Genomic DNA, 23917 nt, shown 5'->3' with positions numbered 1-23917 from the left:
TAACATGATTTCCTGCAAATAATAATCTAATAAAGTAACCTTTTCCAAGTCCCTGACTATTCAAAATTTATTCCATTAACATGGATTTCAAAATTAGAGTGCTTTAAACCCCCAATTAGAAAGGAAAATTGGGGTATTATCACCCTACACTTAAGCTTGTTCAAAGAACAAATAAAAATACTCACCAACGAGGACTCGTTTTAAACTACTATGGCTATAGTATTTGTCAGACCAATATATGTAAGAAGATCCTAAGTTTGTCCAGAAGATATCATGAGTTAGTGATGCAATATCAAAAGGAGTACCAAGGTCTGTCTTGAATACATGCTGATCCATACCTGTCAAAAAATAAAATGGTTGGACACTATAAACTCAAGACCTCTGATCATCACATTTTCAGGACTAATGCTTATATTAATGACTTGGACCTAACCAAAATAGATTCATGCATTTTAAAACTGTTTTCACTCTTCCATTTCCTAAATCCTTTGCACAGGTAATAAAATGTAATCATAAATTGTGTCTGAAGTTTCTTCATACAGTATTTCTCCATGTTGTAATCAGTTCCTAGAGCTATTATCTCATTGTTAGCTGACATTTCCAGTTTAAATATGCAAAAAGGGGTCCGCAGTGGCCGCACAGTCTGAGGTGTGGTCCTTGTGCTGCTTGGTCACTGGGACTGTGGGTTCGAATCCCACTCAAGCCATGGATGTTTGTCCGCGTTTTTCTGTGTTGTGCTGTCCTATGTACAGGTAGAGGCCTTGCGTCGGGCCGATCCCTCGTCCCGAATGTCTATAGATCAAGCCAACGAAAATTTGGGACCCGCAGTGCTCAGGCACTTGATAAAGGGTTGTTCCCAGTATCCCCAGTATATGCAAAAAATATATTTTCTTAATATCATTTAATTAAACTCATTCTTTTCATATGTAAATTAACATGTCAGTGCACATTATACTGCCCTATGAAATACTTTATGGAATATCCTTCAATAAACCAAATGCAAAGTCTATGCACAAACTTAGTTTTCCAAATCATTGTAATTTGATGTATGACATGCAGTTCAGTAGGGGCAGCTTGGGCAGCAGATTGAAAAACCAAAAACCATGGTTCCAAGTAGTAGAGCATGAAATAGGTAAATAAAATACTCCTAAGATCATGAACATTATGTTTTTCATATCTTACTGAACTGCATTTTATGAGCTAATAGACATGCAATATATGCTGAATATTAGCAAAATCTGTTCAGTATAAATTACTTAACAGAACCTGAAGGTTAAATTCCACCAACACCAAAACATGTTCCCCAACTAAGTTTCATCCATCTCAACGTAATATCTGAAGTTACTTGTTTCCAAATAATACTATCAATACTTAAACGAGACTCACATTATTAAAAATATATATTTAAAAATTACAAATACTGCCAATATTTATGTTTCAATATGGTTACTGGATAAAAAATTATCTGAGCAGAATTAAAGATTACTGACAGCTCTGCTACAGATAAACCGGAGGTAGAAGTCTCATACTGATGAGAATTTGTTTTTCCTCATCTGCATTTACAGAATTTAGTATACATATTCCAAAGAAACCAATCTGCTCAAGAACTAAATTGGTGAGACACCTTATATTTCCATGTATTAATGTGGTCTTACGTTTGTTCCCTTGCATTTTTCCTTAAAGTTTAATGTAATATTAACTTTATCGTGAGGGAAAAGGCTAACTAGGGCCTGTCAGTTGCACTTACAGACTTCTGAGTTTTCAACAGACATTTCACTAGATCAAAAAAAATATCAGAATTGTATAGTGTCATACCATAGCAAAGAATTCTGGAATCCACACAAGAATGTTCTGGGGAAAGAACGAAATAAATGCGATATTTGGTGTGTTGCATTCTTACCATCCACAGCCACACTAGAAATTTCCTCCTTTATTGGATCAGTCCATAATATCCTGTGCAATTCTGGATCATAAAACAATGAGAGAACTGGACCTTTCACATTAATCTCAATTACATGAAGACGGTTTCCGCCATCCATGTTCAGGCGGTCAATATGAGGGCTAAAATCTTCAAATAACGCATGTGAAAATGCTATAAACATTACTCTGAAACAGTAAATAGAATTTTTTATATCAGTTTCTATATTGAAAAGTTTATAGTAGTCAGCCAAGGGATTTGACATTATCTAAGAAATTAATACATTTTATTTTGCATTGAATGCCCTAATCTGATGTGCAATTTTATTAGCATCCCAACACAAGTTTTTAAGTTTCTAAAAGGAAGTTCACTAATAGTTTTATCTGAAAATTGATATTCATACATAATATAATTAAAGTATAACAACAATCCTAACATCATTACTGGTTAAAAGTTACTAACACTTTCAAAATATATTTTACTTTGATGGCTGCCTTCTGGATTGTAGTGTGACATAGTAGTGCCTGATGGAGGCAGCAAGACCTCTGGAATGTTGGTGAACTAGACTGCAAGGTGTTACAACCCAGAACTGCTGTGAGAACTTAAAATCTTACATATTTTACTTTCTAAGGATAGACAAAATATTTCTTGGCCAACAACTTTGTGACAAATCCAATATTGTCTAGTTAACCATACCAATTCAGCAGAAAGTCCTCAATATCCAAGGATTGTTCTTTCTATCATTTCTCTGTATAATATACTATTCAGAAGATGCATTTCTCATTTACTTCCCACCATCATTCTCAGTGGTTTCCACATTTTTTCTTATTCTTGATAAAAATGCAACTTACATTGCTTCATTGAGAATATTCTAAGCATGAAAGTCTAACAGATGAACGGTGCACGCAACACACACACACACACATGTACACAACCTTGAGTACTTACCCCTCCTCTGAGACAACAGCAATATCAAGAGGCGTTTCTCCAGCTGAAGTGCGAAGCAATATAGTCTTTTCAAATGTATTCAGGCTCAATATTTCCACAGTTCCTGCATCACCATCACTGAAGTATAAATTATTTCCCAAATAGTCTGCAAGTTAAGAAAGAACAGATTTATAGCACATAAAAATGGTTAATCTATTAGAATACATAATAAATATCAAAACACAACATACAGATGCCAGTCACGTACCTACTATTTAAAATTATGCAATTTCTTCAACAGATTACATTAAAGCAATTATGCTATCAAAGCATCATTACTTATACAAATATAAATGCTATGAAATATACGTTTTCTTTGAAATAAGTAAATCACAACAATGTAATGACTCCTGTAAATTCTCACTCTGAAAACTATCTTAATTAGAATAAGCCCTCAGGAATGTTATCAGAATACACACAAGATTGTATTTAAATTCTCTTCATTGCTAATCTGACTGCAGTATGAGTACACGTGTAAAATTAAAAGCAATTTAAATTTATTAAGCACGCTGCCTGCAAGTAGCCTGAAGTGAATGGCAAATTGATAATGAAGGAAAATAGTACTTTTGGTTGCATTAATGATTTTTGGATGATCTTGCATGAATTTATGTTTTCTAAACGTTAATTTTATCATATCCTTCACACACATTTAAGTGTCTGTGCTAAAGCATTTCTAAATGCTTTAGAAGTTATAAGAAATATTATAAACAAGAAACACTAACCACTTACCCCTCACCTAGTGTCAAGGTTATATATGAGTAGGAGCTACACCCCCCTCCCAAGTGCCACCATGGCATATAGTGGAACAGCTTTACTTTACTCTTTTTGTAGATCTGATCATAGCACAATATTTCATGTTAAAGGAATGTGATGTGCATTTTTAAATAATATGAGAAGCAAGTTTTATAAATGTGGCATACAAAGCAACTACCACAAATACAATAATTAAAAGACATTTTCAGTGTGTTTTGTGTGAATCCTATCATTTTTTTAAAATTATCATTCCAAGTACTAAGTTGTATTTTGCAATATAATTTATGTATGGAAAGAAATACAACAAGATATATTGTTCCTAGTTTAACTAAATCACAATACCCTTCTTATTACTTTGTTTTCAAATTCACTTTCACACATTTGTCATAACTTACCAAAGTCCATTGTGTCAATGTTTTCAATTCCTCTATGCAAAGGACGTACAATTGTCTTTGGCCAAAAGCTGAGTGTGAAAAGCGCTTGCTGATCAGAATCATACATAATTACATGACCTGAAAAGTTAAAAATAACCAGCCTTCAGAAACAAAGTTGAAGAATTCCCTTACTTCTCTCTGCAGGCTGCCCAACTTTATCCCAGAAACAAAATTAAAATTATTAATTCTGCAGGTCTACATAAGCTGTACTGTAACATTTCAAACGATATTGATTTACAGATCATAATATATTCCATATTTTATACATTTTTACCACCTCTGATAACACTTGCACATGCAATGGTTAAATATTTGTGTCATGCATTGAGTATAAGTAACACATTTATCAATAAATGTAAATATTTTAAAACATCTTTGTGCAATTCTAATACATTTTACATTCAACAATACTTTCCTACATAAAGATTCAACTTAACCATCCATAGCCAAAAATATATAGACATGGAATTTTTGTTTCTCCTCAATAAATTCACAGTTCCAATGTGCGTTTTAATCACTATCAGATAATACTGGCCACTTTATACGTTTCTGCAAGCAATTATCCTTTCTAAAGCACTGCTCCCACAAAGCTTTCATGTGATTTTATTATGCATTGCATATTTTTCTTTTGGAAAAAGGTTTCAGAATTCCCAGTATTATCATCTCAATTTCTTACTCAAAATGTTTCTCCCAAATATCTTTGAGCACATCATAAAATAATTAAATTATAGATGTACTAGACTTCCACTTCTCTGAAGGAGACACTGAAAATTCACTTTTTAAAATAAAAAGCTCCTTGATTACTTTGATTATACCTTTTCTATTACAGTACAAAGTTAAGTCATATGTTGAATTAGTATCCAAACAATGATGTTAGTTCTAGCTTAAATTATATGAAGACCTTGATACTATTTAAACTTATTATATGTTAAAATACATAAATAATAAAGTTTATGGCAATACAAGTGTAATGCTATCTTGACATCAATGCAGGTGCCAAGGACAGATTGAAAACCTGTATAAAATATAAAATTTTAAATACTTGCCTGTAAGCGTATTGTAAGTTACAGCCCCAATACTTTGAACACTTGTCAATGAAATCTCATAGATAACATGTTTTCCCAGAAACTCATGACCAATAGCAACAAGTTTCTGACCTGCTGCAGCCATCATTAACTCTTGCTTGTTTGTTGTCTCTGAAATAATGGTTAGCAATTCAACATTTATCCATCTACTTTGTTTTCAATACTTACATGTCAATAAAAGTGTTCAAAACATATTCTTTAGGTCACCTCAAACACTGTTAAGGTGGGATGAATGCTTTAAACATTTGAGATGTGTACCAGAGTCTTGTGTTACATGTCATGCACCTATGTAAGAATAAAATTCTTCAAATATGAGGACCTTACAATTTTAAACATCCTCATAACATGTGACAGAGAAACCCCAAAATAATAGATGCAATTTATAGAATATATTTTACTAATTCTAACATTTGACACCTAAACATGTACCCTCGAACCCTTGCAAAAAAGAACAAAAGCAAAACCGGAGTAATGCAAATTAAATGTTTTGAAGTATTGAGGAAAAAGCAAGGAATGTGATTAAAAATTAAATCTAAAACTGAAGTCCAGAATTTGATAATAGAATTAGAAGATAAATTATAATGGTTTTATCATGAGCAAGAAGTTGGTTCAGTCAGATACTAGAAGACAATGGGGGAAGAGCTGACAAATTGTAAGTAAGTGGCTGGAAAGATAAGAGATTGAATAATTCTGTCCATCATTCTGTAAATAATGGAAACAAAATTTATATTTGCAATACATTTTTACAAGCTTGTTAGTTCTGTTCTATTTCTAAGATCAGTTACAATTCTAACTCACCATAGCAAGTATGCTTATCCACTCCAAGGATTTTATTCTCTCCACAGGCACAGGTATAGGTTTTATTTGGAGCCAGAAGACAAATATCACTGCATTCTGCATGTAGGCATGGGTTTGGAACCTACAGGGAGATATAAAGATTATCAAATATAGCAATAAGAATTCTCACTGTCTGTATAATAAGCTGGTGGTAATGGAAAAAAATGTCAATTTTATTCACACAAAACCACTAAGATATGAGAACAAAGTAAAATGTATGCTTGAAATTAATATGTGCTCAAGATATATCAACTATAAGTCTTGATGGTAAGTGAAATATATTAAAATCACTTTCTTGCTGTTTGTGCTCAATAATCACATTTTCTTTATTGTAACTGTATTACATTAAACACTTCACTCTATGCTTTCAATTCAAGTTCAAGAAGGGTAAAAACACACAAGTATTCCAACTCCCATTATATGGAATTTTGAACTACTAAGTCTGATATAATATTCACTATTGTCAAGTAAATCGTTCCCAAAACTGAACTTTTTAAATTAGGGAAAAATACATACAGGATGTTTAAAATCAGGGACATTAAGAGAGAAGTGACAGCAGGATGGAAAAAACTGAACAATGTGAAGTTTCATAATTTGTACTCTTAACCAAATATTAGTATAATAGAAAGGATGATGAGATGGAAGAACATTCAACATGGATGGAACAAATTATAAATTCTCATAAAACTTCGTTCAGAAGACTTGAAGGGAAGAGGTGCTTGGCATACCTATGAGTAGGCAGGAATAGAACATGAAGGAAATATAATGTATGAGTGTGTGCCGAATTAATTTGGCACAGGACAGTGTCTACCTGCAGGCTCTTGTAAATGTTAGTTAGCACAGACTGGAAATTTGGCCATGACTATCAGCTTCTCAATACAGACTCTTCTCCACAAAATCACTTTCTAAATTAAGTTAGTAAGACCATAGTTATAAGCTGAAATACCAACCGATGGCATCATGGCTGGATGATAAACATGGACATCATAAATAAAATTGCCTTTGGTCTTCTCACGAATTAACACACGATGATTCTTCCCAGTAAACTTGTTGCAAGCTTGAATATCACGTCCATGCCAGTCTGACCAATACAGAGTATCTTCAAACACTGCAATTGCAAATGGATGCTTCACAGCATCCTTTAAAATGACCTAAAACAAAAACAAAAATTCAGTATAACTCAGGTGTTCAATTCCAATTTGGCTGTAACTTATTACTACCCGAGGACTTAAAACTTCTCAATTATTTTCTATGATGTTGAAGTAATTCTTTATCACTACATATGAAATTTACTCATTTTGAATGTAAAAATGCAGGTCTAATCTCTCTTACTAATATGTCTTTATAAACTCCACAAACATTTTACATGGACATACAAAAACAAAAATATTTTTCTACTGTTCACAGCCAATCATCTGTATGAAAGCAACAGTTTTTAATTTTAAAACTTCATAAGCTTACTTTAAATCAGTACCAGTTTTATGAAATAGTGGCATCATATAAACAAAGTTATCAGTCAAGCAAAGCTACATCTTACCCTTCTGTCAGTTCCATCCAGCCTGATTGACTCTATGACAAGCAGTTTAGCATCCACCCAGTATAGACGAGAATTGTGATAATCTACTGCAAGACCATTAGGGAAGTGTAGTTGTGTTGAAATAAATGCTGTTCGTTTTGATCCATCCATTCCAGCTTTAGCAATCGCAGGTATTTTTCCCCAGTCAGACCAGAACATCAACCTAAGATAGTAAATGACCTCAGTAACTTTCTTTCCATGCTACTTATAATTCCAGCACATGCAACAATGTATAACAAAACAAAAACTTACCCTTCAGTTGGTAATAAAACGACAGCACGTGGTTTGTCCACATCTTTATTGATCAGAATACTACAACTTGATCCATTATTTGAACATACGCCAATACGTTTTGCTTCAGAATCACTAAAATATATGTTGCCAGTAACCCAATCCACAGCAAGATCTTCAGGCCGATAGAGTCCTAAAAGAAATTTTTTATAATGTTTCAACAAGTCCTACAAATATAAATGTATGAATCTGTTACTTATGGTGACCTTTGGATTCTGACTGTGCTCTAAACTTGGCACATATCATTTAGTTGTATGTGTGGGCCAGTTTTCTGATAGCTGCAAGTGAGGCAGGTCAAATTTCAAAATATTAATAAGGTAATACTAGGAAGCATAAACACATCAGTTCTGGTATGCTATGTGAAGTGTAGGTAAGGTAAATAAATTTTAGATAAAAACAGCTGTTTCTTCCCAAATTCTAGTGGAATAATAGTAAAAGTCTGCATTATACTAGATTGCAGTAATGAAAAGTTAATTTTTCCATCAGATGTGCAACCACTCTGCCGCTACCCCTCTCATTACCTTTATTTTTGATTATCCCTCAACATTTTCACCTTTCTTCCTCTTGTGCCAGCCAAGGGCCAACAAACATTAGTACCATCATTCAAATGTCTTCCATGAAGAATTCTGAACCTAACCAAGTTGCAAACCTCTCTTCATTTCATGCTGCTTTGGTCATTCCAAAGAACATGTTAAATTATAAAGTTGTGTATACCATTTTTAATATGCTGTCTTTTTATAAGGAGTTACTAGCAATGCCCTGCCCCAAATGTGAACCTGAAAGGTCACACATTGCTGGCTATTCAATAAATTAGCAGCTACTATGTCTGTAAACTTTCTCCTCCACAAGCAATCTGTGGCATTTAACAACTTCCAATATATTATGAAATTCAGGATGTCTGAACCAAACAATTCATCTCCAACATTCTGCTTAGCAGTAAAACATTCATCAAAAGCAGAAACTGTGCTTAGAACTTCACAGTGTGATACACGTCAAGATAATACACAACTAGCCAAAAGATTCTGCAGCTATGTATTTTAATAACTCCACTCTAGCATTGCTTCTCATTTATCCCGAGCCTGTTATGGATACACTTTAATGATCTGTGGGCAGCTAGTTTCAGAATCCAGGTGAATTTTAATTAATGATTTTGTGTGTTTGTTACAAACACTATTTTAATTAATCAAAAAATAATAAATATGCCAATTGTAAGATTTGAGGTCTACACAGCGGTCAGTATGAAGATTTCTGTCTTCTGGGTTGTTGCGCTGTGTAGTCTGGTCGATGTTAACCATTTCAGAGGTCATACTGCCTCCGTCATCAGGGCGATAAATATAAATGCCCTGATGACCGAGGCAGTATGACCTCTGAAACGTTGGTTAGCATCGACCAGACTACACAGCACAACAACCATGAAGACAGAAATCTTCAATATGCCTATTATTTGGAAAAAATAAGATTAAATATGTTTGAAACAGAATAAAGATAGTAGAATGTTAAAACTGAATAACTTTACCATAACTGCCTTGAACATTCATCAGTAATGCATCATGGTCCCAGCTGGCCATTTGTCATTAGTTTACCATTACCATAAAACTTCCGGAGTTAAAACCTAACCCGCAGTCCCGCATAGCACAGAGATTTAAATCCCCTATTCCCATACAATAAAAACCTATAAAATTATACAAATTTTTAAATTAAACTGATAAGGTCTCACCCTCAATGTACTGACATAAAAATATGAATCCACTAATCCAACCACTCTTTAAGTTTTATGAATCTTCAGCAACACAAATAAAAAATCAAACAACTGTGTGGTAAGATTTCTTTTCTTTTACAAAATCATTTTTTCATCCAAATATTTAATCTGAAGTGCATAACCTGGCCTATTTACCTGCATCCACAATTATTTCCATATGAGATCCATCTTCTTTGCTCCGTACAATTGATTCCTCTCCAGCCATAATGCCTGTCCAGTACACATAAACTCCATCATAAGACAGACCCACAACACGATCTAGGTCTTCGCGAACCACGTAATAGACTTTTTTGTGAATGTACATAGCACGTATCTCCTTTGTAGATGAAAACAGAAGCAAGGCATCTGCACCTAAATAAGCAGATATGTAGTTTTAATTTATGAGGTAATATTAACACCAAAGTTTATACTTCTCATTATTGCAACATTTAAGCCTGCATTTAATATTGTGCCTGATTCTTACACAAGTAATCATAATTTACTTAAAATATTGTTTTGTACTAAGTTTTCCAGAAAAAAAAAGTATTTGGCTAGAAGAGAAACAGGAACCAATTTGTATTTACAGATGTCAGAAACAAGAGTAATTTTGTGTATTGTATTCTTTTGGGTTTCTATAACCTTCAGTCAGCTTAGCTTTACACAAGGGGAGAGAAGTCTGTTCAGTATCTATTCCTAGATCAACTAACCTGTAGCTTTGCAATAGTGCTTGTCAGGACCAAGCTCATAGCCTTCATCACAGTAACAGCTGTAGCTTCCTTGCAGATTTTTACATCTTTGATCACAGATACCATATTCTAAACATTCATCTTTGTCTATAACACAAATATTCCACTTATTAAACATTTAACACTAAAGTTTTAAACAGCCTACTCATTCCTCAAAATACAACCGAACTTGCTAAATGTCCTTTCAATAATTTAGAATGTGCAGATAACTATTCTCTCTAATAACAATTGGTATATTTCATCAAAATATGCTATTTATAAATTTAATCATAATCTATAGATGAAATCAATTTGTCTATAAAATTCCTTTTGGTTTGCAAAAATAACACACAAACCAACTATTATTTTATTGTAATCTAGATTGTGAATTAGTAAAAAAACTGACCTCGTAATACCTCTGAATGACCATGCAGTTACTTTTAAAAATACCACCATATACCACCTTGTTTCTTCACTGCCACCAATAACATGACACAGAATATTTTATTTATATTAATAAAACCATCATGGGATAAAGATCAAAGGAAATAAAAACCAGAGAAAAGTAAAAACTGCAGCTTATTCTTTGGAGGACACTCAGTATGTCGACCATTTTCGAATCCAATATATTTCAAGTAATAATAACCACTTAAATTATCAAACTATGTGAAGATATCTTGAAGTGTCTGGCATGATTTTAGTCCAGTTTTTATAACAAGAGATTAAACAGGGTCATGTATGCTGTACCCCCCAAAACCTTATGATATAAACAACTGGTCAATTTTTATGTAACTCCAAACTGATCAACACAATAAAATTCAATTTCTACTTTTCAGACTGTTTGAAAGCAGTTCAACGGAGTCATCAAAGTACTGAAGCACTGATCGTTGATGCAGCAGACAGTTGTTCAAGCTCATTCATATGCTTCTGTCTTCCAACCGTGCTGACTGGTCTTTTTAAACAAATTCTGAATAGTGTCTTTGAAACTGACTAAACACTTACCACAGGAATTTTTAGTCTTCATCTTTATGGAGTATGAGCATAAGAAGACTAGAACTGTAAGGAAGTACTTCTGGACAGATTCTTTTAGACATTTCATTTAGATTGGCATATTAAAAAATTTAAAATGTTTTAACATTCCTGTATAGGTAAATGTAGTTTGGTATAGCAAGAAACTGGTTTATAAATTTCAGATTAAATATTTGCTCTGAGATTCCAGTAAGTAAAGTGAGAAAATAGATTACATTTTTTCATAAACTAGCCTCTACTAGAACACATCTCCCCACAAATACTTTTTTTATTATAACACACATGGTGTTTTCCATTTCAGAATTTCTCTTTACAATTACAAAGACAAATGAGACAAGGCATTCATTTGCAAGTAACAAATGCCATTGCCTCAACAATGGCATGCAAGAACCCTATCTTTATGTTAATAACATTCTAAGACATGTAAATACATACCAACACATGTTTTATTGTTGACAAGCTCATAACCAATTTGACAAATGCACAGAGGACCTTCAGGAGAAGCAGCACAACGATGACTGCATCCTGCAGTGTGGCAAGCTGCAACACCTGCACCAAGTTCATAAATTTAATATCTATTTAATCAAAAAAGAATTGGTCATGAAACTCAAAATGTGTCACTTACTTGCATTGCATGCAGGACCCTCATCTGAGCCATCATGACAATGCTCCACACCATCACACAACTCTTTAACTTCCACACATTCTAACTGATTAGTGCAGAGAAATAAGTTTCGTTCCAATTTACATTCTTCAGGGGACACATTATGGTTACCTGCTGAAAAATAAAACAAATGAAGGTCATAATTCTTTCCCTGGAAGTCAGATACTGAACTGTAAAAATTCTCATTCTGGAAGAAATCTACTAATCACTGTCATAATTTGACCCTACCTTAAAACAAAACCATTGCCCTGATATCCACTTTACTCTAACATGTTATTTACACTCACCACCATGAAAACCTTAAAGTCAACCTAAGTTTACCTGGCATAGAATGTGTTAATATTTTACATCTGTGTGAGTCAAGTCCTACACAAGTGCCCTATTAATATAAACCTAGTAACTTGAATTACATAACCTTATTCTAAACAAATATAAAATGTCACGCATGCGCACACAGACAAAAATTGTAATTTAATTTTACTCATTTACAATGCAATAAAAATGTAGACTATCTCCAAAGAATACCTATATATTTTGTAGATACTATATGCAATTGATGAAAGAAAATTTCTGTAGAGTGTTTCACATCATTAATTAACAATCTCTCTTTTATCTTTTGAATTTGGAAATGTTTTCATTGTATTTCCAACCAGTCTTTTACACATAAGGTTTAAAATGAATCTATTCACTGCCTTCAAATTCCTTAACTCTTCATATATCATTCTGAACTTCACACCTTTGCATAATTTCAAAATTTCACATATTACCAAGAAAACTAACTTCACTGTATTTTAAAATATTTCTTTGGAAATTTATTGTTATTCTGACCTGAAAGCTATTTATGAAATGAATATACAGATATAGATATTTAATAAATTACCCATAGAGATTAAGAATACCTCAAATAATCTTAAAAAGTTCAAGGTTGCATTAAGGCATTTTTTAATTACTCACTCATTTTATACTGTGGATGAGTACCTAATTGGATAACTATTACAATAAAAAATACTAGTTATATTGTTTTGTATTTAGTACGCTGCTTGTCTAGATGTAATTCTTTAATGTATGTATTTCATGCTTTTATACTTGTGTTTGTGACATGTTCTATATCCATTACTGGATTTCTGGAACTTGTAAATAAATAAATAAATAAAAATAAATACACTTACTACTTCCAAACTGATAAATGAATTTACTGGATGTAAGAAGTAAGTTATTTTGCTTCACCACATTCTTCTTCTTGACTACCAGTTATCAGTGCACAGAAATAAAAGTTCTAGCACCTACAGATTCTGTAATGTTCTTAAGCAAAATCTGAGATACTGGAGAGAAAGTCTCTGTTCTAGAGTACTGAGAATTTTTAATGAAGTTGTCAAGCACATAATGCCATTGTAAATGTTTGTGGCAATGTTCTAATATAGTCACAGGAAAATTATTTCTGGAAATTGTCTTTCTACCTGAAGAAAGGCACAGCATAGGTATGCAATGTCCAAGGAAAGTTCATCCAAGAATATAACACTGCCTGAATAAACTCAGATTTGCATTCAAACATTTAATTAGCCTAACCAATTCTATGGGCATTCCAAATTTAATTTACATAATCCTTGACCTAACAAAATCACACTTATTTTTAGAATATTTAAAGCTTTTGTGAACATAAAAATCTAGACTAGTTTCCAGCATTGTGACAATTTGTAGTCTTGTGAATGTCATCGCAACCCACAAGTCTAATCAAAACTTATTCTAGTTGGTAGAATGTGCAATTCTAACACAATTTCTATCATTCTTCTTCAGCTTGGCTACATTGAAACAAAAGTAAATTCTCTTCATATGGAGTAAATCTTGACCAAAGGGAGTTTAGAGTTTATATGATGCTAATAAAAAGACTTCAGAAATTACTGCTGTCAGCTTCATCACAATTTTTGTATTATAAGAAAAATCAAAGGTGAAAAATCAAAGGTAATGAGGATAGCACAGAGAGCAGAACCATTGAACGTTGTAATTGTAAACCAACAGCTGGAGAATGTGGAGCATTTCAAGTACTTGGGAAGCATAATTACGACGGACGCTCTATGCACCAAGGAAGTAAAAGCAAGGATAGCCATGGCCAAGGCAGCTTTCATCAAGAAGAGGATATTTCTCACTAGCAAGTTGGGCTTGGAGATGAAGAAGAAACTAGTGAAGTGTTACGTATGGAGTGTCGCGCTGTATGGAGCAGAGACTTGGACACTCAGGAAGAAGGAACAGAAATACCTGGAGAGTTTTGAAATGTGGTGTTGGAGAAGAATAGAGAAGATCAGGTGGACGGATCGAGTGACCAACGAAGAAGTATTGAGGAGAGTCAACCAGCAAAGAAACATTCTGCAGGCGATTACACGAAGGAAAGCTAACTGGCTGGGACATATTATGAGAAGGAATGGATTACTGAGTGATATCACCGAAGGCCAGGTTGAAGGAAAGCGAGGACTGGGAAGAAGACTGACACAGCTAACCGACGATCTTAAACAAGTAAAGAAGATGAAGTTCCAGGAATTAAAACGAGAAGCTGAGAATAGGGAAAACTGGAGAGCTCGTTTTGGGCAGAGGAATGGACCTGTCATAAGACAGAACACTGAATAATAATAATAATAAGAAGAAAAAGTTTGTCCATTGCAACTGCAATTTTTCCTCATCAGAAACAAAATCAGCAAAGTAAAGGAAAAATACTTATGAAATAAAACAATATGGAGAAGGAGAACATAAAAGAGAATAGAGGCATTATATGCTGAAAAATATGTTGATGGAAACAAACAATATTGTTATCACCACTGTTATTATTACATAATTGTGAAGTGCCATACAACAGAAGCTAAAGTACAGAAACAAATTATTCTTATTTTGGGGGAAACACACATTGAAGATGTTTAAAGAAAGATTTCTGTTGTAGGAAATAATGTCACGAACATATAAGTCATGAATGTGCAATATGAAAGGTATCTTATTGAACTTACGACAGTGTTTTTCGTCACTGTTGTCTCCACAGTCATCAGAACCATCGCACAAAAATGTAAGTGGAATACAGTGATGATTGTCACATAAATACCCATCTGTACAGGGCATCTGAAACACGTAAATAGAAATGTCAATGACAAAGTGACTCTTGCAAATTAAGTATATCTTTTGTATTAACCTTATGAGTTGCAACATTCAGCCAAAATATCTGAATGGAAAATGAAAAATACCTAATTTTAGAACTTGTCTATGTAGGAAAGTATTGGATTGTAAACCAAGATTTTTTTTTTAATTTTAATACAAATAAGAATTACAGAAACACAACTGCAGGTATTACAAAGTGTGAATATAGTATAAATAGCCCCAGTGCTACTTTAATTTCTACATTTTGGTAACTTTGAAATGTACACACAATATAATTTTAAGTGACTTCTCAGTCTGTTTACCATCTTCCAGAAAACTATTAAAATTTATTTTCAGATAACAAATTACAAATGTGTGAAGAGCCTGTTTCTTTCTTTTTTTAAAGAACTGACAATACCAAGGATCTAATTAACATGCAAATGTTACCTGCCAGTAACCAAGTTCATAAACCAGTTGTCAAGAAACAAATTTAACATTTTTGTGTTGGCATTTAGACAATAGGATAAAATAATCCTCTCAAAAGTATTGTAATATATATCCAGAGCTCATATTAAAATTGCTTACTGTATCTCAATAATATGTGCTTCATTCTACAAAAACACAGCACAGTAACTCACGTGAAGAGTACATCCCTGGAGTTCATCACTCCCATCCATGCAGTCCTGTTTCCCATCACACACCCAGTCCACCAAAATGCAATTATTGTCGACACAGCGCCATTCATCTTTTGAACAGTTTGCAGGCTGTGTTTCCTAAAATCAAAAATTTAGAAAACTATTTATTCCATGTATATTCTCTATTCAGCAATCAAGTTCAATAGTTAATGTGTTAAAATAACTTTAAAATCAAATTACTTGAGTAATTTTACATGTGTCCATTAATCACACAGACTTAACTTTTGTTGTTTAAATTTTGCTGAAATATGAACTGGCAGAATATTATCACATCTGCAGAATACATTCTGGTGGGAATATATATTTATGTAGAAAATTTGTGCACTTTATCCAATTGTGTGAAAGTAGGAAACGTTTTAGTAATAAATGTAAGTTACACTAATCAATATCCAGAAAACAATGTAAATTCATAAAAACATTAGAAAGAGTGATTTTAATCTATTGAATACAATTGTATTCCTAAATATTTTTTGATATGACTAGGTCATTACTTACATTATGCATCAAATTACTGCTTCAAATCATACATCTGGGTAACATAAAAGGTATCTGATGATCATTTTGTTAAGAAAATATCGATATAAAATTTCAACAATTTAACATTACTGCAAGTCCATGTACAATCTTACCACTGAAGAGCAGTCCTCTTCATCTGACCAATCACCACAATCATCACTGCCATCACAGCGTAAACTACTGCTCACACAGCGTCCAGTATGACAACGAAACCAGTCTGGTTCCTTGCAGGTCACTGCATCTGCGCATTAATCCATAACAATGCACTGACAAACTCAAATATTCTATTATTGGGATATTCTTTCATGTCAAAGCCCAATTATAGTATTCACATAAAATACTGGTGGTTGTGACATACTTTGAAAAATCAAGTTTGAGTCCAGGTACTAACATATTGTGTTTAAAGAAACAAATTACATTCTAGTACAAGATTCTGCCTACTTTAAATTTTTGTTCAGCAGCTTTTATAAACTGCTTACATTAAGTTATAATCTGAATAACATACATAATATTTTGGTTCAAACTGCACTAAAATTACGTATATTGCAAGAGACTGCGGTTTTATTAATCCAAAGCAATCATCACACAAAGCAAACAAAAGTTGAACATTTTATTAAAAATTAATTAAAATTTAAGTTGGCAACCAAAGTTCAGTTCTCAACATTTCTTCTGTATCCATTTTGTTGTTTATTTTCCTAGCTGTTTGTCTCTTTCTTTCAGCATTTTCATTCTAAGATACAGACTTTTAAAATAAGTAAAAATAAATAAGAAATTTTGGTGGCATTATATAAAAGAACTTGCAGGTCAATAAAATTATTATATTAACTAAATTTATTGGAGTAGCATATAAACTGCATTTCCTCATTGACAATATGAAGTTTTATGAAGCATCTTACCACAGTCAAATTCATCAAAGTTATCTTTGCAGTCTGTATGGCCATCACAGTGCTTAGCTTCATGAATGCATTCCCCATCAAGACATCTGAAGAAACCGATTGGGCATACGTCATTCCCTTCAACTGGAAAACATGTCAAAAATTTGTAATGTATTGCATAGATGACATTCACTGCCTACAAATTTAAAATATGTTATTTGTTTTTGGTTTTATAAGCTTTTTCAGATTAACACAGATTTTTTAAATGAACATGAATAGATTTTAAATGTCTGTCACTGGTAAACAATCTTCGAGTACATATTGAGACATTTTACATGAGGGGAATTCCTTGTGCCACATTTGAAGCTTTACATGCAATGATGTTTACTTGAAATTGGTCATGCAAAGAGATTGATGGAGGCAGGGCAACTCCAAAACACTGGAAACTCACTCTGTACTTCCACACCTGATTGCCCCAAAAGACCCTGTAATCAATTTATAAATGTGATTCCTTCCTTGGTTATACAACAAGAAAATAATTTATTTTGAAGCTTCTGAAATTTCTAGATTAATGCAGTAAACTATCAAGCTGTCAATTTCCAGCAAAAAGAAGTTCTAATTATGGAAGTGGAGCATGAACCACAAATGACAAGATTAAAATGAAAAGCAAGAAATACGAGATCTGAAGTAGTAATCACAAGCCACCTTCTTGCTTAAAGGAATCAGCTCGAGGTTTCAATAACCTAGGCTTTTGTCAATTTATGAACAATTATTCAACTCTAACAAGAAATATGCAGTCATATTTTAATGTTAGATATGTCTGCAAACATACCTTCATTTTGAAATGTTAACAAAACCCATATTACTCCTATCCATAATAGCATGGCTGATCGATGTGACCACATCTTTCTCCCTGGTCACGTACCTGAAATATAATTTTATAAGCATTCAATGCACTGTAACAATTATGTTTTCATTAAACAGAACTTCCATTAGGTTTTAAATATTACCATTCCAGAGTTAATTTACTAATAGGTGATATGTTAATTTAATTTTCTACCAATTTTAATGTTGCACTTCAAGCGCAGTAATTATTTAACCTTCCAATTAATCATTATCAGCCATTCCAAATAGGCCTATTAGACATAAAATTAACACCTAGAAACATTATAAAACAACCAACTGGGGAATTCTGAAAAACACGAGATTTACCAACTGATCCAGTTGTAACCTCTCCCCCTAAATGCCTACATGGTGTGTAGCTTTTAACTCCTCACATTTACATTCACGTTCTGCGTTTTGTAATGTTTCAGCAAAATGGAATTTCTTCTTAAACCGAAGTGTTTATCTCATATTGCCCAAAATAAATAAAATTTCATGTTTTTGTACTTTTATTGACAGCAGGCCTTTGTATTGTTTCTGCGTTCACACATTTTCTATCTAACGCAGATTACTGCACCCCGTCAGCATAGGCCGTATTTAGCGAGCGTTCGACGGGATGAAAGGATGCTTCTGACCGCATATCCTGAATTTTTACCAAACAGAAAAGTAATACGAACGCTAAACCTAAGCATGCATCACTCAGCAGGAAACCCTTATGAACAAACTGTCGCTGGGATAATTTAAGTGTTCCTTCCCATCTGAATCAAATGTTTATGCTTGTCAATTTGGGAATACAGATGCTTCGAACGTTTCCTGTTAAACACATTGAACTATTCAAATATATGATACAGTTCGATTTATAGGAGGATTAGTAAGTTACATTATGAAACGACCAGTCTTCATTTCTTCTGAGACTAAGAGTTCAACGGAACAGGAAGATATTGTGGGACAGGTTCAACAACAAACATTTGCCATCCGAACTTTCTTACGCTTACGAACAGCCCACTTCTCTCTCTCTCTCTCTCTCTCTCTCTCTCTCTCTCTCTCTCTCTCTCTCTCTCTCCCACCATGGAAAATGCGAAATCTGTCCCGTCAGGCCCACTATAACTAGTCACCGAATTTTGTACAACAGCAAGCCACTCTACTAACAGGCTCAGACTTTATGATGGGCCATCGGTTCTTACCCTCTTCTGATCAACACAAAAACCAGTAGCGGATGTCTTATAGTAAGTCAGTAAATCTAACTGGTAGCAAGGCTTTCGTGAACATGATAATAGAGGTTCGTGATTCAAAGAAGGCTACGTGTTTCTAGATCAACTGAACGACCACCAGCTTCTCAATAACGATTCTACTCCTTTTTTTACTTAAGCACGCGTAAATGCATCTACATTCTAATGTCTTTATGGAAAACTTTATTGAAAATATAATCACCTATATTGAACATTCCAAATTAAAAATTATGCTCGAGGCATACGAAATTGTTAAAATTATCAGACACGTCTCCACTAGTATCTAGGGTTTGTTAAGCGGATCGATAACCCGAACTTCGTTCCCTCTTTTTCTCCATTCTGCTGGTCACATTACTTTCCAACAAACTATTTAGTTGATACGAGACAATTAAATACGAAGTTGCTAACTGTAAAATTTCTTCAGCTATGATTTTTTGATTGACTTCGATCGGCGCACCACAGGTTGTTTATGTACGGCAGAGTGAAGTATGACAATATGTTCCATTTTTTGCGATCCATATTACAAGTCGTCTTCATTTTGCTTCATAGAATTTTCGAAGTTATTCTATAACTACTCCCATTAAATTACGTAAATAAGCCTGATACTTTGTGTTAACAGTTTAAAATTTTATAGACCCCCACTGACAAAGCGTCGACAGCTTGCGTTGATAAATCAAATTACATAAAATAACTCGCATAATTTCATTGATTTTTTTGGGGGGGGGGGGGGGCAATTCCTGTGTATGAAATTCCTAATCCACCACTCACAGGATTTTTTAAACATCAAGTCGCAATTTGGGCCGACAAATTTTCTAGAAATTTAATTGGAAATACAACTTTTGTTGCCAGAAAAAGTTTAAATTTAAATAAAGCAATTTCTTGTTACTCTACAATTTTTTTAACATACTGAAAATTCGTTGAAAGGCATTTTACCTTTATAAACGGGAAACTATTTTTCCACTAATATCATGGTACATGCCAAGAAAGATTTGAAATACGTTTTTTAGCCCCCAATTTAAAATTTAATCTTTCAGAATAACTTGCACATTAAATTTTAGAAATATTTTGCAAGCAACAGTTCAAATCGAAAAACTGCCATACTTACTACGTGCCCCTATCCTCAGGCGTCTTCAGTGTCTTCACAATTTACCAAACACAACCTGAGTCCTACCCCAACGACCTTCTTGAAGGGAATGGCACTCTACTTTCCCCTTGGAACAGGAAAAGTAGAGTGACGTAAGTCCAAAGTCGTTACACCGACTAAATATTTCACCACAATGCATCGTACGACGTAAATACCCTGTAAATCACGATGTTCAGGGTAGAAACGCCAGTATCGATGATGTCAGTTCTTTGACACTGACCTTCACATGAACTCACTGGAGGACGGATTACTGCAGTAAGGAACCAATAAGATTACAAGCCCTCTACCTCGGTACATTTCTTTCCTCTATTAACCTCACACACCACGTAACCTAAAAATTGAAAGGGGAAAAATAAATAACATGAAGATACAGACAGAACAGGTCACATGTGACTAAAATGGTATGTCCAAGATTTCATAAATTTTATTTCGTGTAACACTATACTTCATTCGAGAACCAAGACAGAAACTAGAATACAGTATTCAGTCCTTAAGGTAACACGATTTGCTATTTGCAAGATAACACAAAACATCATTATTTACAGACATTTGAATAAGCGAAGACCCGTGGGTCACACTGCCCAGCGTTTCGTTGTTTCACTACATGTAAATAACAAACACAATCGAACCAATTTTGAGACCGTTGCAAAGCTTCTTCTGTCAACCAGTAACAGAAATTTTGGTCCCATTTGTGCCATATCATGACACAACCTGTCAAATATTTTGGGACACCTTACAAGGCTTGATTTTGGGATGACTGTCCATCAGTAGAGCAGAACAAACATGTATATTTCCTTATCTCTCCTTCCTTCCTCTTCTACATAAACAAAGCATAATGGCGAAAAAATGCTTTATGAAACATTCCCATTAATCTTAATAATGTTTATGACATAGCTGGTGGTAAATAAAACCTAATATATCAGAAAATGTTAGACCATCTGAATTCCGAGCAGCAGACCAAGAATAATGCATATAGGCCAACAATTTCCTAATCTCACTAGGCAATAAGGTAAATAGTGCATGTCTGAAACAATCAACAAATAGCATTATGGGGGAAAAGAAAATTAACATTATTTTATCATGTACTTCTAACTTCATTGGTGTCTATAATCTAAAGCATGACTCAGGTTCCTGAGGCTTTAAGAATTACTTCGTTCATCGTTGGTTTCAAATCAAATGGGTGCTTTTCTGCCACAGGCCAAATATTTTTCAAAACAACATTGTTGAAAACAGGCAATTAGGAGTTAGTTTCCATGAAGTAAACCTCTGAATCTGTTAACGCTAGCAGACGAGGTTATGTTATGCAGAGCCGCGGTATTTGTAAGCTACAGCAGCGGCTTAGAAAATTCATTCTCAATAGACACTGGTGTCAGTGACATTACTGAGAGAAAAAATGATTTTATAAGCTTCAGCTTTGTAAATGTCTCAGTTGAGGCAACAGTAACTGGAGATATCAAAGCGGTCTCTTAGCGATGTCAGACAAATCGTCGACAGTTGCTTCTTAGAAATTACTTTAAGACTTTGGAGAATGCTCCTTCAATGTTCACCAATGTCAACTCCTTGAAAGTTTTAATTCTTGTGACAACTCCATTATAGCTTGTGGAAAGACCTTTAGCTGCGTTCTTTAAAGAAATAATATAATTACCCTTCTACTGCTCTACACATGGAGATACAATAGATTCCGGTTAATTGGGCCATCGGTTAATCGGGGCATCCGTTTATTTGGAACAAATCTTAAAGAACAAACGTTTTTAACTCTTTACGTTGAACTTCGCATAATTGGGGCAGAAGTTTAATTGGGCCAAAGTTTTCTAGTCCCGATGTGTCCCAATTAACCGGAATCCACTGTATATGAGAGAGTGGAAGTAAAGCTCCATGCATTCTTAACTTCGATGTCAGATGAAGGCGAATAGTCAGCGTCATGCTCCAACGCCGGTGCTGAGCTTCCAGAGTGGTTAAGAAGCTGCGTAGACCGGTCTAGTGGCAGAGACAGCAATTCCTACCATTATCAGGAAATGCGGCCTTACTTAAAACTGAACTTCTCAATGTTTCAGAGTGGAGCAAAATCTAATTATTCAGCTGACATACATTTTCTTAATGTCAGCCAAAAATCCAAAGGTGTTCCTGGAGGTACCAATGAACTCCATTTTCAGGGCTCATAATTGCATAGTCCAACGCAATAATTAACAATGAAATTAAGTTACGAAAATCCAAACTTTGTAGTGAATAAAATAAGATACCAATACAGGCTTCATAAGTCGGCAAAGCTCAATCAGTATAGCGACACTTCGGTTACCGGCTGTGCAGGACTGATCAATTCTGGGCCCATCCGAGCCTCCTATCCAACAGCCAACGGAGTTCTTTCCTCGGGAATATAGTTGCCGTGGCATGCAGCTAATCACTCATCTTCATCCAGGGTCGAGGCTAAAAGTACCACTCGCCCGAATTGCGTATTTTGTTACGCTCTGACAACACAACCGTTCGCTAAACTTTCATTGTTTTGTGTTCTTACAAACACGTGATTCAAAATGGTATTGTAAGACATCAGATCAACAGAATAAATCAAATCTCATTTCAGCTCTCACTGGATTCTGTCAATGCTTTAGTATATTTAACTGCTGCGATTTTTTTCGGAAACAAAGTTGTTCTTTTTCATAACAGTCACAATATCATGCACTTAGGCACTTACGTTAATTGGTCGTTGAAACTGAATGCCCTAAATACTTAAATGACTAGACAATTTTTCGTAAAATTCCACAATACAAAATTTGATCAAATTTCGTTTATCCGTTCTAGTTGTATATTCTGAGTATACTAAAGAGAAGACACTGAAATACTAAAATACTGATTTGTGACTTTTTCTCCAAAAGAAATTTGTTGAATTCTAATCTTAAAATAAGAGAGGACAGAGAAGATTACATTATGAGGAGCTGCATAACTCACCATACAGGATATCAAATCAAAGAGGATGACAAGAGTTGGGCATGAAAAAGATAAATATGTAAGAAATTTTCAAGAAAGAAAGATCACTTGAGACAGGATAATATTAAGACAGATCTTAAAGAAATTAGGTGTGAAAGCATGGACTGGATTCAAGGTATCCAGCACTGGGTCCAGTAGCAGGCTCTTGTGAGCTTGGTAATGAACCTTTTGGTTCCATAAAAGGCATGGAATTTTCAATTAAGCGACTATTAGCTTCTCAAAACAGACTCTGATCCAAAGAGTCCTTGCTTCCAGCAAGTAGATGATAAATATATAAAATAAAGAAACACATAATTAATTTGTGAGAACAATCATACTTACAGGAAGGATGTTTCTATGCATACGACTCTGATATCTCTCCAGTAAAGGAACAGGTTTTATATTAACTGCGAAGGTACCACGTTCAATAAAATTTTGGTTTACACACTACAAAATCAAAGCTG

The 23917-nt window shown here is 34.0% G+C and overlaps 1 protein-coding gene across 3 annotated transcripts in view; it reads right to left on the bottom strand.

Annotated features, from left to right (window-relative positions):
* Positions 1-20589, bottom strand: part of yl (Putative vitellogenin receptor yl) — a 38106-nt gene extending 17517 nt beyond the window's left edge. Inside the window, exons 1-19 of one of the 3 annotated variants that reach the window (XM_087348873.1) lie at positions 20454-20589; positions 18070-18162; positions 17259-17381; positions 16476-16603; positions 15790-15924; positions 15028-15136; positions 11999-12151; positions 11809-11922; positions 10327-10452; positions 9776-9991; positions 7843-8014; positions 7552-7753; positions 6965-7165; positions 5976-6096; positions 5139-5288; positions 4054-4170; positions 2867-3011; positions 1901-2106; positions 186-338 (exon numbers count right to left, since the gene is read on the bottom strand). In XM_087348873.1, the coding sequence (XP_087204999.1) occupies positions 186-338; positions 1901-2106; positions 2867-3011; positions 4054-4170; positions 5139-5288; positions 5976-6096; positions 6965-7165; positions 7552-7753; positions 7843-8014; positions 9776-9991; positions 10327-10452; positions 11809-11922; positions 11999-12151; positions 15028-15136; positions 15790-15924; positions 16476-16603; positions 17259-17381; positions 18070-18142 (2644 nt within the window). In that variant the 5' untranslated portion in view covers positions 18143-18162; positions 20454-20589. Of the gene's footprint in view, positions 1-185; positions 339-1900; positions 2107-2866; positions 3012-4053; positions 4178-5138; positions 5289-5975; positions 6097-6964; positions 7166-7551; positions 7754-7842; positions 8015-9775; positions 9992-10326; positions 10453-11808; positions 11923-11998; positions 12152-15027; positions 15137-15789; positions 15925-16475; positions 16604-17258; positions 17382-18069; positions 18163-20453 lie in introns of all 3 variants that reach the window. The other 2 variants (XM_087348874.1, XM_087348875.1) reach the window with 2 other exon arrangements.
* Positions 20590-23917: the final 3328 nt, after the last annotated feature.

This window comes from Zootermopsis nevadensis, unplaced genomic scaffold (assembly GCF_977971745.1).
Source record: "Zootermopsis nevadensis isolate Lab colony 2312 unplaced genomic scaffold, Znev_1.0 Znev_ptg000013l, whole genome shotgun sequence".
Taxonomy (NCBI): Eukaryota; Metazoa; Arthropoda; class Insecta; order Blattodea; family Termopsidae; genus Zootermopsis; species Zootermopsis nevadensis.
The sequence above is the reverse complement of the archived record's forward strand: the minus strand, read 5'-3'. Positions and strand labels throughout refer to the sequence as shown.